This window comes from Electrophorus electricus, chromosome 8 (genome assembly GCF_041902795.1).
Source record: "Electrophorus electricus isolate QZ-2024a chromosome 8, ASM4190279v1, whole genome shotgun sequence".
Taxonomy (NCBI): Eukaryota; Metazoa; Chordata; class Actinopteri; order Gymnotiformes; family Gymnotidae; genus Electrophorus; species Electrophorus electricus.
The window spans coordinates 12,944,737-12,959,776 of NC_137504.1; the positions used below are offsets into that span (position 1 = coordinate 12,944,737).

At 39.0% G+C, this 15,040-nt stretch overlaps 2 protein-coding genes across 4 annotated transcripts; one reads left to right on the forward strand and one right to left on the reverse strand.

The window, feature by feature from the left end:
• Nucleotides 1-508: 508 nt before the first annotated feature.
• Nucleotides 509-11,781, forward strand: pdk3b (pyruvate dehydrogenase kinase, isozyme 3b). 2 transcript variants are annotated; one of them, XR_014125113.1, is made up of 12 exons: nt 509-840; nt 3,172-3,313; nt 3,566-3,637; nt 3,904-4,088; nt 4,202-4,291; nt 4,479-4,556; nt 4,791-4,867; nt 4,948-5,049; nt 6,637-6,750; nt 6,830-6,943; nt 7,234-7,479; nt 9,652-11,781. XR_014125113.1 is itself a non-coding variant. In XM_081720101.1 (11 exons), exons 1-11 carry the CDS (start codon nt 738-740, stop codon nt 7,375-7,377), a joined length of 1,221 nt encoding a protein of 406 aa, XP_081576227.1. In that variant the 5' UTR covers nt 509-737; the 3' UTR covers nt 7,378-8,575. The 2 variants fall into 2 exon arrangements, 1 of the variants encoding a protein (XP_081576227.1); XM_081720101.1 differs by lacking the exon at nt 9,652-11,781 and having other exon boundaries at nt 7,234-8,575.
• pcyt1bb (phosphate cytidylyltransferase 1B, choline b) lies at nt 9,189-14,519 on the reverse strand. Of its 2 annotated transcripts, none has more exons than XM_081720104.1 (8): nt 12,902-14,519; nt 11,531-11,630; nt 11,262-11,378; nt 10,916-10,974; nt 10,686-10,764; nt 10,432-10,574; nt 10,030-10,218; nt 9,189-9,808 (listed from the first exon to the last, which is right to left on the reverse strand). In XM_081720104.1, the coding sequence occupies exons 1-8, from the start codon at nt 12,971-12,973 to the stop codon at nt 9,614-9,616; spliced, it is 954 nt and encodes a 317-aa protein (XP_081576230.1). In that variant the 5' UTR covers nt 12,974-14,519; the 3' UTR covers nt 9,189-9,613. The 2 variants fall into 2 exon arrangements, with proteins under 2 accessions (XP_081576230.1, XP_026874187.1); XM_027018386.3 differs by having other exon boundaries at nt 10,916-11,067; nt 12,902-14,514.
• Between the last annotated feature and the right edge of the window lie 521 nt (nt 14,520-15,040).

Consider the following 15,040-nt stretch of genomic DNA (forward strand, 5'->3'; position numbering starts at 1 on the left):
GAGACTGTCAGTCTTTCAGTCTTAAGACAGCTGGAGTGTACATTTCTTATGCAAATAAGAATTTTTTTCCCCCTTGTTTGTAAGATCTTGTGAAAGATAAATTGAATGTCTGTTTAGTCAATTTCATACATCTTCAGCACTGATAGGCTACTCCTAGATTAAGTGGTCACTTTATTAGGTACACCTACTCTATTTCTGTACCTAACAGGCTTCCATGTTACAGTAAATTGTACATTTTAGTCCACCACCTCTGGCACCACTATTGTACTCCTGATTCAGCTGGGTGTAGTGGAGTTCTGTATGCTGTGTCAATCTTGAGCTCTGTCTCGGGTAACCTGATTACACCAGGTTTAATATAGCTTTATTCTATTCTAACTGCTTGGAAATCCCCTTTTTCAAATAAACATGAATGCAAAGTAAATGGGTATATATGTACTTATATATACATACACAAAAAGAAATTACCAGCCATATTTTAAAAACGGAAACTTCCACAGTGTCGCGTGACAGTAGACAACTGCCGCGCAGCACGAGCTTCGCTCTCGGTTTAGAGGTAGCAGTGCAGACTAAACACTAACCGGGTCTCGGATTAGACGATATAAGAGTTGGCAAAATGGAAACCATCGACTAGTTCAGTGTACACTTTTCAATGAACTGCGCACGAGTATGCATTTTTTGGACGTTGTGTAGAGTTCTGCGTGTGATCAGTGCGTTTGCCTTAGCTGCATTTCGTAATCATGAAGTTGTTTAACTTCTCACTGAAAGATGTCACAACGAGGATAGAATATTATTCCAGGTTCTCGCCCTCACCGATGTCCATTAAACAGTTTTTGGATTTCGGTGAGTATTGACAACTCATCCGTCTTTCTAGATAAACGAACCATCTCGCTTCTTAGTGAGAGACATTACTACACACTGTAATGAGAATACAGCACAAGGTTTCTTTTACTTAGATAGAATAGCCTTAATATTTAAGTAAATAATACAAGCGAATCCTTTATGTCCGTTCTGGACATAAACACACAGTTTTACGCACATTGGCAGAAAATACAGGCTTATTTGTTTTTCAAAAAACAATGAAATGATGTGAACATGTCAGACGCTGGAGGGCTATAAAGTAAAAGTTGTACGTAAACGGAGATATAAAAGGCACAGATACACACTTCTGCTGGCCTTTCAGTCCAATTAATAAGATTTTAGGCTCCAAGGTCAAATACCACAATGGTTCCATAGACTTCTGTGCAGTTTAATCCACCTTGCTGATTATAGTCATATTGTTCATTAATAGTTATGTGCAGTATGTAAATATATTTTAGTTGTTTCCCCAATAGAGACCACACCTTATATTTATAATTTCACTGGTATTGTAAAGCAATATTGCAAGTTTTAACAGCAGTAATAAATGACTGTCAAAAAGCCAATTATGGCAGGCCTAAAAACTAGTAGTTTTAGTTCCTTAGCTTATGCTTAACAACTCACTTATTCATTTTATATGTAATGAGACTTTGAGTTTAGTATTTGTCATATATTTTCAAACAAGCTTATTTGATCTTTTTTTGAGAGCAATATAGAGAATATATAATCTATTTTTGGTGGGGAGTTGGGTGGTATTTTCAAATGTTTCCATTGCTCTCTTCTAAATGTGTGTAGACTACACTGACATTCACATTAATTAATTGTTATTATTAAAATAAAATGTATGATTAAAAATGCTATAAGTAAAAGATTATAATGTTAGAATATTAGGAGTTTAAATTAAATTAGGAGACTCATTTGTCTGATGACAATTTCAATTTGATTTCCTGCCTTTGACCAGTAGCGTCATTCTGCGAGCATGGTGTCGTGTCACATACCAAGGATTGGATCTTATGAGTGTGGAGAGATGGGTCTCTTGAATTGAAACAGAAAATATCTTTATTAAAGAAGACTTTAGTGCCTTTTATATCTGAAGAACTGGAAATGTAATAATGGACAATTAATGGGTCAATTGCCTGTTTCTTTTTGTAACTGTAGGTCCAAATATACCACAAAAGTTTATCATGAATATCAAGTTTATCAGAATGTTATAGCAGCATAGACAGGTCTGTGTTTGGATGAAAGTGAAAACATATTTACAGAAATATTGTTTCCTATCTGCTTTGCAACAAACTACATAATTGCAGCTACATGTAGCAAGAACATGCACATGCAACAGCATGTGTATCCAATAGATTTTTGTAGTTTTTGTTTATATGTGCAAAGACCCATCCACACACACTATGTGCATAATTGTGTTAGGTGAAGTGGAAGATGTGGATGTAAATGTAAAATGTAAATAAATGTAATTACCACCTTCATAGCAAAACAAGTCAGTCATACCTTGTAAACCAATGTGCTAAGCACAATGTTGCATCGTAAAAGAAGTATATCCGTGTCATATATTTTTTGCACTGAAAATGCATTAGGTCATGGAAGCAGGTTTAAGTTCTATGAGGTTTACATCTTATCCTTCTATACATCCAGTAAGGATGGAGAAAGTATGAATCATTTGTAGCCTGTAATTGAATATGAGTCATATCATGCAGGGTGACCTTACAGTATGATTATGATTGTTCCATGACCAACTTTGTTTACAAAGCATTTTCTAAAAACAACGGATTGCATTAGGTTTAGTCCTGGTTCTCAGTGCTCTTTTTGTCGTGAGTTAATGTTCACAAAAATTGCACCCTTGCTTCTTCTCATCTACATGCAGTTTCATCTGATAAAATAAAATGTTGTCTTATATTTATCTTAATTTATATTTATTTTCTCCCCCAAGCTGCATTGCACAAGGCTAGATGATTAGAAATTACAAAAACCCCTACTTCAAAAATTAGAAGTATTTTGTAGCACTGCATGTGACAGTCACCCCCATAGGGCCCATTACATATTATCCTGATTTGTATGGTCTTGGTAGATTAGTCATCTAAAAATAGTAATGTATTTGGTGATATCAATATTAGTTATGGGACACTTTCCTGGCATTTTGCCTTGTGGTGCAGCAGCAGAGCAAACACACACACACACACACACACACACACACACACACACACACACACACACACACACACACACGCACACACACTAACCTACTTACACTCACAAAGTGTAATTTGAGCAGTGTGTTATCCCAGTACTTTCCCTGTTGTCCAGGTAGAGAGAATGCATGTGAGAAGACCTCCTACATGTTTCTGAGGAAAGAACTGCCAGTTCGACTGGCAAATACGATGAGAGAAATCACTCTGTTGCCTGGCAACCTGCTAAGTCAGCCGTCTGTCCAACTGGTCCAGACCTGGTGAGAGGGTGAAACTCAAAGAGCAGCCAAGCTTGTAGAATGAGGCCATAGTAGTTTGATCAGGTTCTTCTCAAGTTCTTCCTTTTTAATATAAGAGAAACATCTTCTACATGAACCCAGAGCTATCACAGGTTTTCTCCAGGTTTACTTACAATCAACAGAAAAATTAAAAAGTATATAGAGTATAGCAGTCAGTTTTAAAAAATGATAGCTGGTTAAACTTATGGCATTATGGTTCTTTTGCTTTTTCAGGTACAGTCAGAGCTTCGCGGAGCTATTAGAGTATGAAAACCAGTGTCCAGAGGATCCTCGCACCCTAAACAAGTGAGTTATGTCCCCAAGTATATCTAGTATGAACTAGAGTGTATTTACATTACATTTTTACATTTCACTAGACATTGGCTTTTAAATGTGTTAGCCCTATCAATTTTAATAGAAATTAGTAGCTCTGAGGAATCTAGTTTGGCTGAAATATATCCTGGTAGAGCAGCTGGAGCACCCCTTGCTGAAATGCACTCTCTTAAATGTTTTTGACAATTGTGCCTTTTCTGTGATTCTGACCTTCTTTCCTCCCTTGTTCTAATGCTCAGTTTCCTAGACACCCTTATCCAGATTCGGAACAGACACAATGATGTAGTTCCTACCATGGCCCAGGGAGTGATTGAGTACAAGGAGAAGTTTGGCTTCGATCCTTTCATTAGCAGCAATGTACAGTACTTCCTGGATCGCTTCTACACCAGCCGCATCTCCTTCCGTATGCTGATCAACCAGCACAGTGTGTGACTTCATGAGTATTATCTGTAATTATAATTGCTTAGTAAAGTTCTTATACTTTGACATAATCAAATTTTGATGTTAAGTGTTGGGCTTAATTGTTCCCTTCTACAGCTCTCCTCTTCGGCGATGGCATCAATCCGGCCCACCCAAAACACATTGGGGGTATTGACCCAACATGCAATGTGGTTGAGGTGGTGAGAGGTATGAGACTACCCCTAACAACCTGTTAACATGGCCACTATTAATTTGCAGCACAGCAAAATCACTAATGTTAAATTAACATGCCTTGTATGTCTCAGTGTATGCTGTAATTCGACTGTATAACACTGGTTACTTTGCTATATTTTCTATTAAAATACTGACTGTTATGACTATCTCTGTCTTTCAGATGCTTATGAGACAGCAAAGATTCTCTGTGAGCAGTACTACATGTTGTCACCTGAACTACAGATTCATGAATTCAACAGTGAGCTGAGTGACTTATTGCTGTATAAACACTGATTATTGTAACATTGCTCTGCTTTGAAAAATACTACACGCAGACATCTTATGGTCTGATGTGAGCCAATATCTTTAAACCTCTACTCATACACAAAAACTAGTACGATTTCTCTAAAGTCATCACTATTTAGTCTATTTTAAAGTCTGTGGGTATGTGACTAGTCCTTACTGTGTATCAATGTGATTCGATTCCTTCAAGCCAAGAACCCATCTAGGCCCATCCAGGTGGTTTATGTGCCATCACATTTGTTCCACATGCTGTTTGAGCTCTTCAAGGCAAGTGCTGTCAGAGTTCTCACACACTTGTTTTGGCCAGGGACAGTACTGATGGTCCATAATACAGGTTTGATTTGTAGAACTCAATGCGAGCAATGGTGGAACTCCATGAGAACAGCAGGGAGGGACTCCCCCCTGTGAAAGCACTTGTGACTCTGGGAAAAGAAGATCTGTCCATAAAGGTACCTACAACATTCACAAAAGGGAAGCCAGCACCAGTAAAACTTCCGAATGCTCAGCTTTGTGAAGTTCCAGATAGTGGAAAAGGACTGTTTTATGTAAAAAAAAAAAAAATTTGAAAACATCTTTGCTTTCAATTGTAAATGTAACTGTGATGCATAAAGTACTGCTCAAAAAATTAAGGGAACTCTTCATTATCACAGTATAAACAACAAGTCAGTTAACTTCAGGGTTATCATTCTGTGTAGTTAGGAAGCATAAGTGATTGTGAATCAATTTGACCTGTTTTGGTGCCAATTAAAATGACAACCAGTGCACTGAAGAGGAAACAGCAAGACAAAACTTTACTGTAATTTCGTGTTTTGATAGTTTACTCCACTACTCTTAGCATGAGGCAGTACCTGCAGCCAATTCAGGTTGCACAGGTAATTCAGCTCCTCCAGGATGGCACATCCATACATGTTAGCAAGAAGGTTTGCTGTGTCTCGTTGCACAGTCTCAAGATCATGAGGCAGACACCAGGACTCAGGCCATTACACGAGTAGAGCTAGACAGGGCTGTAGAAGGGCATCAACCCAGCAGCAGGACTGGTATCTGCTCCTTTGTGTGAGAAGGAACGATAGGAGCACCGCCACAGCCTTACAAAATGACCTACAGTGGGCTACTGGTGGACATGTTTCTGACCAAACCGTCAGAAACAGACTGTATGAGGGTGGCAAGAGGGTCTAACGTCTTCTAGTGGGACTTTGCTCAAAGCCCAGCACCAATTAGCTCAATTCGTATTCACCAGAGAACACCAGAACTGGCCGGTCCGCCATTGGCGCCCCGTTCTCTTCGCAAATGAGAGCAGGTTCACACTGAGCACATGCGACAGACATGAAAGAGTCTGGAGGTGCCAGGGTGAATGTTATGCTGCCCGCAACATCATCCAGCAAGACCAGTTTGGCAGTGGGTAAGTGATGGTCTGGGGAAGCATATCCTTGGAGGGTCTCACAAACCTCTACATGATAGCCAACAGGAAGAAGTCCTCAGAGCCCATTGTCAGACATTATGTGCAGAGCCCATTGTCAGACATTATGTGCAGTGGGCCTTAGCCATCTTGTGTGGGACAATGCCCAGCCTACTGTGGCTAGAGTGTGTACGCAGCTCCTGGATTATGAAAGCATTGTTGCCTGACTGTTACTTTACCCAAACCTGAATCTGGGACATTATGTATCTTTGCATCCGATGCTGCCAAATAACACCTCAGACTGTCCAGGAGTTCACCGATGTCCTGATCCAGGTATGGGAAGAGATCCCCCAGGACACCATCCACTGTCTCAACAGGAGCATGCCCAGATGTTAACAGGAGTGCATATTGGCACGTGGGGTCCATATACACTATTGAGTCCCATTAGGAGTTGCTGTTATGAAATTCATGCAGATTGGATCAGCGTGTGATTTAAATATTTCTCTTTGATTTTCAGTGTGATTTTGAATCCAGCCCTCAATGAGTTAATAATTTTGGTTTCCACTGACTGCTGTTACATCATTATGTTGTTATTTGTTTTTTGTAGTGTATGTGCTGTATATTCTGTGTAACTTTATAGATTAGTGATCGAGGTGGCGGGGTCCCCTTGAGAAAGATTGACCGCCTCTTCAACTACATGTACTCCACTGCTCCCACTCCAACACTGAATCCCTCACAAGCTGCTGCACCACTGGTAACCACCGACCCATTAGTGTACTGCTATGTGTGTGTATGTGTGTGTTTGTGTGTTATACGCTGTCACCTTCCTCCAGGCTGGTTTTGGTTATGGCTTGCCTATCTCCAGACTGTATGCACGATACTTCCAGGGAAACCTGAACCTTTATTCTCTGGAGGGTGTGGGAACTCATGCAGTCATTTATCTGAAGGTGAGACCGTTTACACAAAGCAGTGGAAGCTGTATTGTACCTTTTAAAACATGATTCAGTTTACACATTCATACACAGACAGTCAATAAAATGATCAATGTTAAATTACCACCTTCAGTGTTCAGTCTAACGCTGAGGCTAGACTCATATTTGCCTTTTTATGTGTACATTACATTCATCTAGTAGTGGCAGAATATTTTCAGACTTTTTTTTGTTTTTGGCAATCTGTGACAGATTACACCACTGCAAGCAAATATTCCATACGACAGTGTCTCTCTAACTGTCTACAGGCTTTGTCCAGTGAGTCTTTCGAGAGACTTCCCGTGTTCAACATGTCAGCATGGAGACATTACCAACTGGGCCCAGAAGCCGATGACTGGAGCAACCCCAGCAGTGACCCACGGGACGTGTCTACATTCAAAGCCAACACATAGCCCGGCCATGTAGACCAAGTAGCTACGATACCAACACAGGACTACAAATGTTTTTTGCCAGCTTGGTGCTACCTGTGCGAAGCCTAGTCTACACTAACATGGGTAAATTAGTAAATAGCATTTTTTTTTTTTTGGCTACACTTGCATTTTAAGTGTATCGTCTAAACGTTCCCCATCCACAATTAGAATGTAAAGCAATGTTGAGCATGTGTGAGTGACCTATGGCTCCTTTGTCATTACCACCATGGTTCTTTGTTTACATGCTGTAGTTGTGTGCCACACAGCAGCCAACATGTAGAGAAAATGGCTAGAAAAAAGACAGACAGCTTCTTTGTCTACACAAAGTCAAGTAACAAAATCAAATAGCTAAACATGAAATTAAAATACTTACTGCAGTAAAAAGAGTGACAACAGGTTCATCCATTTGGAACTGTGGAAGTCGCAACCTTATGTCAGTGTTTTCTAAAAGCCATGTATTCTCTTATCCACACTCCAACACCAAAGCTGCATTTTTATTTTCTCCACTTTGGAGACTGGATATGAAAATATTTTTCAGTGATGGATGTTTTAGCATGAATGAATGGGCAAAACATATAAAAACAGGTGGGTTTACAAGTTTAACCATATTAGTGTGCACCAAGCTTGAATCTAAAGCAAGTTGTAATCAAATAGCTTTTCAAATGTTGCCTCTTGGTCTGGTATTTAATAGGTTGACCCATGGATTTTTAAAAATACTGTGTTCTGTTTTTTAGTTGCTAAAATATCAGGGTAAATTATTTTTTTATGGCTTAAATAGTTATTTGTGATATGTTTACAGCATGATTTTTATATCTAGTCACATGCTGTTAAAATATGTCTTGACATGCTGTATGTAGTCACATACTGTTAATGGCTACACTTGAAAAGAACATTATTAGAGGGCACACTATAGTGTCTAAGAGTACTACACCACTAGAAGTACTGCTTATGAATTAATGTTTAATTAATGAATCGTGTCATGGAGTTTCATTTAGTCCTGTGGAGTCTGAGCAGCCTGCAGGAAGTACTACATGTTTCTTTATACTCTGCGTACAGGCCCAGTCTGTATGTTTATGAATAGATAAGAGAATATTACAGAATTATTATGCTTTGTGACCTCAGTTTCCATGGTATAAAAACGCAAACTTAATAAACTAGTACTTGGTAAGTTGGAGAGCTATTTATGTTGGAGAGATTTTTATGCCCCAGCCATGGCAGAATTTCACAAATTGTGACTGCTTTAAATTCCAAAATCATCTATGATTTTAGCATTTAATGCAGGTTCAGGTCAGATACATGTGTATGCCTTGATGGTTAAGATTCAGTAATGCTGCAGAATGTGATAAACATTATTGACTGTGAGCAGCAAAATTTTAAATTGCCTACAGAAACAGGTCAACAGAGGGTGTATCTTCAATTGCTCTGCTCTTTTTGCGTCATTGTTATAGTTAGGAGATTTGCTACACAAGAATAACAAAGGGTTTGCATAATAGTGCTTACAGTACAATTGTCTCAGCACATGGTAATACAATGTACAGAATAGTATTCTTGCACATAATTAGATACATAAGCTGTGTGTCACACCATTTTAAATGGAACAGAATAAGAGTATCTTAAATGTAAGTTCTTCAGTTTGCACATGTGATGGACAAGTGGGAGAATATCTCATCAGTGCTGATGACCTCATTGTTTAAGCTTTGCTTAATCATTTAAAGAAGATTAAGCAAATCTTACAATGAAAATTATTCTGCATATTAAAATCAGTTCAAAACAGTGCACCACCAAAACAACTGGAGAAATAAATGATATTTTATAGGGATGCACAGTAAACGCATTTGTAGAATTAATTTATATATGTAAGAAATGGCATTAAAATAATATTTTTAAGTGTACCCGAATTAAATAAAAATCAGCTGTTAGTGAAGACCTCTGGATGATTCCAGTTTGTAAAAACATGAATTGACATGCTGAAAGTGTGGATCATACAGATATGTCTTACTTAAAATCTGAGTTAAAATCAATAAATAGAAACTAAATCAATAAATGCAAGTTATATTTATATACTGTCACATGCAGTGCATTACGTTCTAATACAATGAATAAAATGAAATACAGCAGATGGGCTGTGATAGGTGTAGTGGGTGTATACTGCGCGGGTGTATGTGTGTAAATATGGGGACTGAGACGTGTTCATGTAGTGTGCATTTTATGTGTGTTTTCATTTCTTTTTGTTTCTCTTTCTGCTGCTGTTGTCAGAGGCTCCTCTGGCCGGTGAAGAACGCATGCGTGGCATCCCATGGGCAAGTGGAGAGGGAGAGCGCCCTCTGGTAGGGCTGTTGCTGGGAGAGGTACTGGGGGACTGGTACGGCGACAGGGCCTGGAGCATACGGCCACTCCTCTCTTGGATCATGTTCTGCAGGTTGAACAGTGACAATACAATGATGAACAATGCCAAGATATTGTTCTGAGGCTAGCTACCAGAAGCTCTTTGGAGCCATCTCCCTAAACTTAATCCTATCTATTATGTTCCACTGAACTGTTAAAGAACTGAGGAGCAACCTAACAATCAGGCGTAGAGCAGTGCTCTAGGGGATGTCCTGACCACCGCTTCCTGTGGTGCCATCACACACTCACCCATGCTCCATCAGGGCCAAACAGCTCCAGGAAGTTCCCGATGAACTCGCGAGACTTCTCCTCCCATTTGAGGATGAGGTCGTGGCTCTTCTCCTCAACGCGGTGCACTAAGTGTTTGGACTTCTCCTCCACTGTCCTCACCGTTTCCTTCATCTTATCCACTTGGTTCTGCAGACGATACTTATTCTCCTGTCAGCAGTCAGATTAGAAGAGACAAAACATTACTGGGCAAGTAATGAAATGTTTTGCACTGCTGTTTTCCCAGAGTGGTGGTTTGCATGAAATCTAGATATTTGCAGACTAGTGGGTGAAGAGAATATGTAAGTGCTCCTAAAACAGCATTATCTAAAATCTTAATGTTAAAATGTATAAAATTTGATGAGGTTAATTCAGCGATCATACATTGATGAAACCAACGTTCAGTTCCTGGGCTGTGTAGCCTCTTTGTAGGTTACGTCTGACGTAGATGTCATAGTTTCGGACTATACGTGTTATGAGATCAGAGGTCGAGATTCCTTCTGTCCTCTGAGTGGCTACAAACATTCCTATGACAGAGAGTCAGAATAATCCATATCATTCATTACCTCCCTAAAAACACAACCATGACAACCATGATTTATAGAGCAAACAAAAAAAATAAAATGCTCAGTGCCTACCTGCATCCTTGATATGTTTGTAAACATCTTCTGATCCAGCAGAAGAGTATGGGATGTCATCATGGGCCACAAAGTCAATCTAATTAAATAAAGCAATTGCTAAATATCTTAAATAGAATATAAAAATAAAGAATATTAAGATTAAGCATAATGTTAAAGTGGTGTAATGCCCCACAGAGCCCATAGTGATGGCTATGATTTGCGATATGCTTGCGTCGTGGTTTACTGACCCTGTGTTTCTTCAGGAACTCAGGGGTGAGAGTCCATGGGGCATCGCGGACCACCTCATCTACGTAGCGGCAATGTATGAGTGCCTCATAACGCTCTGCCTCTGTCATAACTGTGTAGCCTTTATACTTCTGCGTCAGCTTGTCACCGCAAACTTAGACAAACAAGTGGATGGCTGCTTAACACAGCCTGTCTGCTTCTGGTCAAGGATACAACTGAGTCCAGGTTGTTTTACATCTCTATTAAAGATGCAGTATGTGTTTTGAAATAAGAAGGCTTGTGAGCAGTGTGTCAGTGAATGCCATCTGAGTCTTTGGCATTTAAGTCTTTGAGACTTTTGTAGCTCACCTCCAACAATCAAGTGTGTGTTTGGGAACAGATTCTTGGCCTGCATAAGAGCTCGTGCATGGCCCGAATGGAAGAGGTCAAAGATCCCATCAGCATAGACCCTCACAGGCCGGTGAACTGTAAGTGATGGGAACATTGCAGATTCACTCTCTGCCTTTCTCTTGCTATTTTTTAAGCCCCTGATTCACACTTTGTCCCTACAATGTGCATCTCTGCTAAGAAAAGCTTATGGGACAACAAATAGACCACAAATAGAGGACGTGTCTTACCGGGAGTGCCACGCCGGGCCTGAGCTAAGGTGAGCTTATTGTGAGGGATGTCCACATCAGTGCCTGGCTCTTTAGCAAATACCGCCGGTTCTCTCAAAGTCTGTCAAAGAGATATTAAGTAAATTTCCCGGATGTATTCCCATGGTGAACCAAACAGAAAATATAGAGCCCAGAGTACTTGAACTTTCTCCAAGTGTTCATGCTCCAGATAGATAGATAGATAGATAGATAGATAGATAGATAGAGAGAGAGAGAGAGAGAGAGAGAGAGAGAGAGAGAGAGAGAGAGAGAGAACCCTCTGGTCATCAGAGTCAGAATTATGCTAGGTTCAGTTTGTCTGGGTGGTTTAACTTGATAATCATCTGTCAAGCCATTAGTATCTGGCTATTACCATAAAGATAATCCCTCTATGACAACTTAGTGTCTTTAAAAAAATTGCTCATATAATAAAAGTTTCATGAAAGGTTTAAAAAACACCACTGAAAAGCCTACTTAAATGTTTAAAACATGATCCTCAATGTATGCCAAATATGACCAATTGCACCATGCAATTGTTTTGTCAAGGAATATAAATAATTGTATATATTATATATACATCATTTGCCTTTTTGCTAAATGACCACATTAATTCAAAGACACAATTTACTAATTCACACCATGCCCAAAGTAAAGGAAACAATATGTGTTAGACATAAAAGCATTCTGATTCATGCAATTCATGTCCTATCTGGAAATAGATAAAAATCTGTGATGACAAGAACTCCATAGATATGTAATAAGAACTGAGAATGTAACTGATATGTCCCATTGCCAATGGTCTTTGAACTCTCAGCTGTTGAGAACAGCCAATGGAAGACAGACATGAGGGTTGAGTGATTCTATAGTGGGATGTCAGCATACTGACATTTTAGGTTAAAACCATGTTTTTGGTTAATATGAGCTAACAAGCCTGTAAAGTCCATCCATAACCACCGTCATTTCACTATGCAGACAGTATTACAGATTTTATGGTTCATACCCTAAATACACTTTTCATATTTCTAAAATTGTTGTATCCATTGCATTATTCAGATCAAAGAATGAAAAAAAGAAAATTAAAAATGAAATCATGGTGATTAAAAACAGAAGAACTTGTCTACTACATGTAAGAATGGTAGCCTTATGTGTGTAGAGTAGCCTTATATGTGTCCACTGGTGTAATGCAAGTTTTTCATGACTTGGGTATCAAGTTAAAAAGATACTCAATATAGAAACCTCTAAACAACTTATATATCTAAATAGATATATTTATTTAGCTGAACTTTAAAATGCAGCTGTTTTGTTCGAAAAGGCTCTATTTATGAAGTTTGCGCTTGTTTGAGGCGCATTTACCTTGACAGCTGGTGGTCTGCGCTGCTGTTGAGTCTGAGTGCCACGTGGGCCATGGCGTCTCCTGTTCACCATGACAGATGGTTCTGCTTCTCCTGGCGAGTGGCTCCCTAGTGTTTCCACTGACAGCTCGTGTTCATATGCATACCTTCAAGCTTTAACTATAGTGATCAGCATGACGCAACAAGTGTACAAAGTTCAGTTAACCATCAACACAAATACTACCAAAGGAATGGAGGGGAGAATGTATAAGTAACACTTAATAGTACACAATAATACTATTGATAGTATCATCATATGGTGAGCCACTACCTTGGCTTTTCATTTTTTGAAAAAATTTTAATTAAAATATTAATAAAATATGACTAAATAAATCACTGATCATAATAATTGCTTTTAATTATTTTTTATATTAAGTTTAAAAGTTAATTATTAATATAATTGCCTTGCCTGTTGTCTCCTTTGCCTTCAATTTTAACTGTGACTCTGGGTTTAATACTGTTCCCTATGAATAGATTTATTGATAAAGAGACAAGCACTAGCCTACTTTAGTTTTGGATATTATAGTCTGAAAATAAATGTGAGTAATTTCCATCTTTTTTCACCAGACTGTGTTGTGTACTAGTTCTCCTTTGCATACTTTATTATTCTTCCTTCTGCTTTTTCTCAGTCTCCATCATCTTCTTGTGTTCCTTTTCTCTTCAGCCATTTAAAGCGTTTCAAGGTTTTCTCTCTTTTGGCATGATCTTTATCTGTTCACCTTCCTAATTTTTCTTCACCTCCATTACTTTCTCTGTGCATTTAAACTATGGGAGCAACCCTGGGTGTTTCTTTCTGTATTTCTTCTTTTAAGTTCTTTTGATTTTGGTTTCTCTCTGGGTTCTTTTTTGTTTTCCCTCTGGTTTAAGCTGTTGCTGCTAACCCTAACCCTAACAAAACCTGGACAGTTGGGCCTTCTGGGCATGAAATCAAATCTCCAAATTGATTTAATAGTACAATGCATTATTTAAAACATTGCCAGTTGAGAGACTCAAAGTCAAAGTGAAATGTATTTATATGGCATGTTTTATGGTCACAAAGCAGCTTTACCTATGCCCGTGTCCAAGCCCCCCATGAACACTTTGAGGGCAACAGTGGTAGGAGTTGAGAAAGAAACCATGAGGGGAAGCAAGCCTCAAGGGGTCGGTAGGGGTGTGGGCAAGGGCACATCCTCCTCTGGATGACGACGGACACTACAATAGCAACTCTCATTCCACTTTGCACCCTAAGTCTCTGTGGCATTTCCACTGTAATGTGGCTCACATGATGGTGAGTATAAGGATGTGGTTGGCCTCATATCAGGGCATGATTTAAGAGTCAGGGTGGAGCTCATTCTGAGGGTGGCCAGTGTGCCATGTGATGAACCTACATAAAGCTACAGATAGAGAGGCAGATGAACTAGAGCAAAGGTCCTGGACATGAACATGGAACCAAAGTCCTGGAGGTGTTGTGAAGGCTGGACTGCCTACCAAAGATTATTCTACTTACAATAGCTGGATTGTATCAAATAAAGCATACAGCAGTGCCTGGAACATATGAAACTTTAGTACTAATAGTACAAGCATTTTAAAATCTAATACTCCTGATGAAGGTGGCATAAAATCTAGAATTATACAGTTCTACAAAATAAATAATACAATACAGTGATGACATTTAACTTTTTTTCACCTTTATTTCAAACTCAATCTCATTTCAAGTCAAAATATCCCACAGGGCAGGACTATGTTTATTCTGTGTTAGAGGCAAGATGGGTTGTTATCGCTCTATAGGGTGATTGCAAACTGCTTCATTTACATCCACCAGTTTCTTAATTCCTAGCTCATGGACTCTGTCGATACTCTAAAAAGATTCCAGTAATGCTTGCTGAGCTGTAGAAGATCCTGAGAAGCCTTGATCTCAACCTGTAGTTGCTCCTTTTCATTGATCCATTCCCTTATACTGCCTCCTCTTCTCACATGCTGAGTCACTTATCTATAATTTAGGCATATTCCTGCATTGGTCTTTCCCTGAGAGTTCTCCCTGCTCTTGTTATTCTTACTCATGCAGAATCTTGTTATTCAAAATTATTAAATACATGAACAGATCATTTTTAGTTAGTATTAA

Bases quoted from the DNA above. Each gene is read 5' to 3' on its own strand.
- pcyt1bb (XM_027018386.3), bottom strand. From the start codon at position 12,973: ATGGTGAACAGGAGACGCCATGGCCCACGTGGCACTCAGACTCAACAG. The intron at 11,068-11,261 runs GTGAGCTACAAA...TGTTTGTCTAAG, and splicing joins CACACACTTGATTGTTGGAG to TTTGCGGTGACAAGCTGACG. The intron at 10,575-10,685 runs GTAGGCACTGAG...TCTCTGTCATAG, and splicing joins CAAACATATCAAGGATGCAG to GAATGTTTGTAGCCACTCAG.
- pdk3b (XM_081720101.1), top strand. From the start codon at position 738: ATGAAGTTGTTTAACTTCTCACTGAAAGATGTCACAACGAGGATAGAA. The intron at 4,868-4,947 runs GCAAGTGCTGTC...TTTGATTTGTAG, and splicing joins TGCTGTTTGAGCTCTTCAAG to AACTCAATGCGAGCAATGGT. The intron at 6,751-6,829 runs GTAACCACCGAC...ACCTTCCTCCAG, and splicing joins CACAAGCTGCTGCACCACTG to GCTGGTTTTGGTTATGGCTT.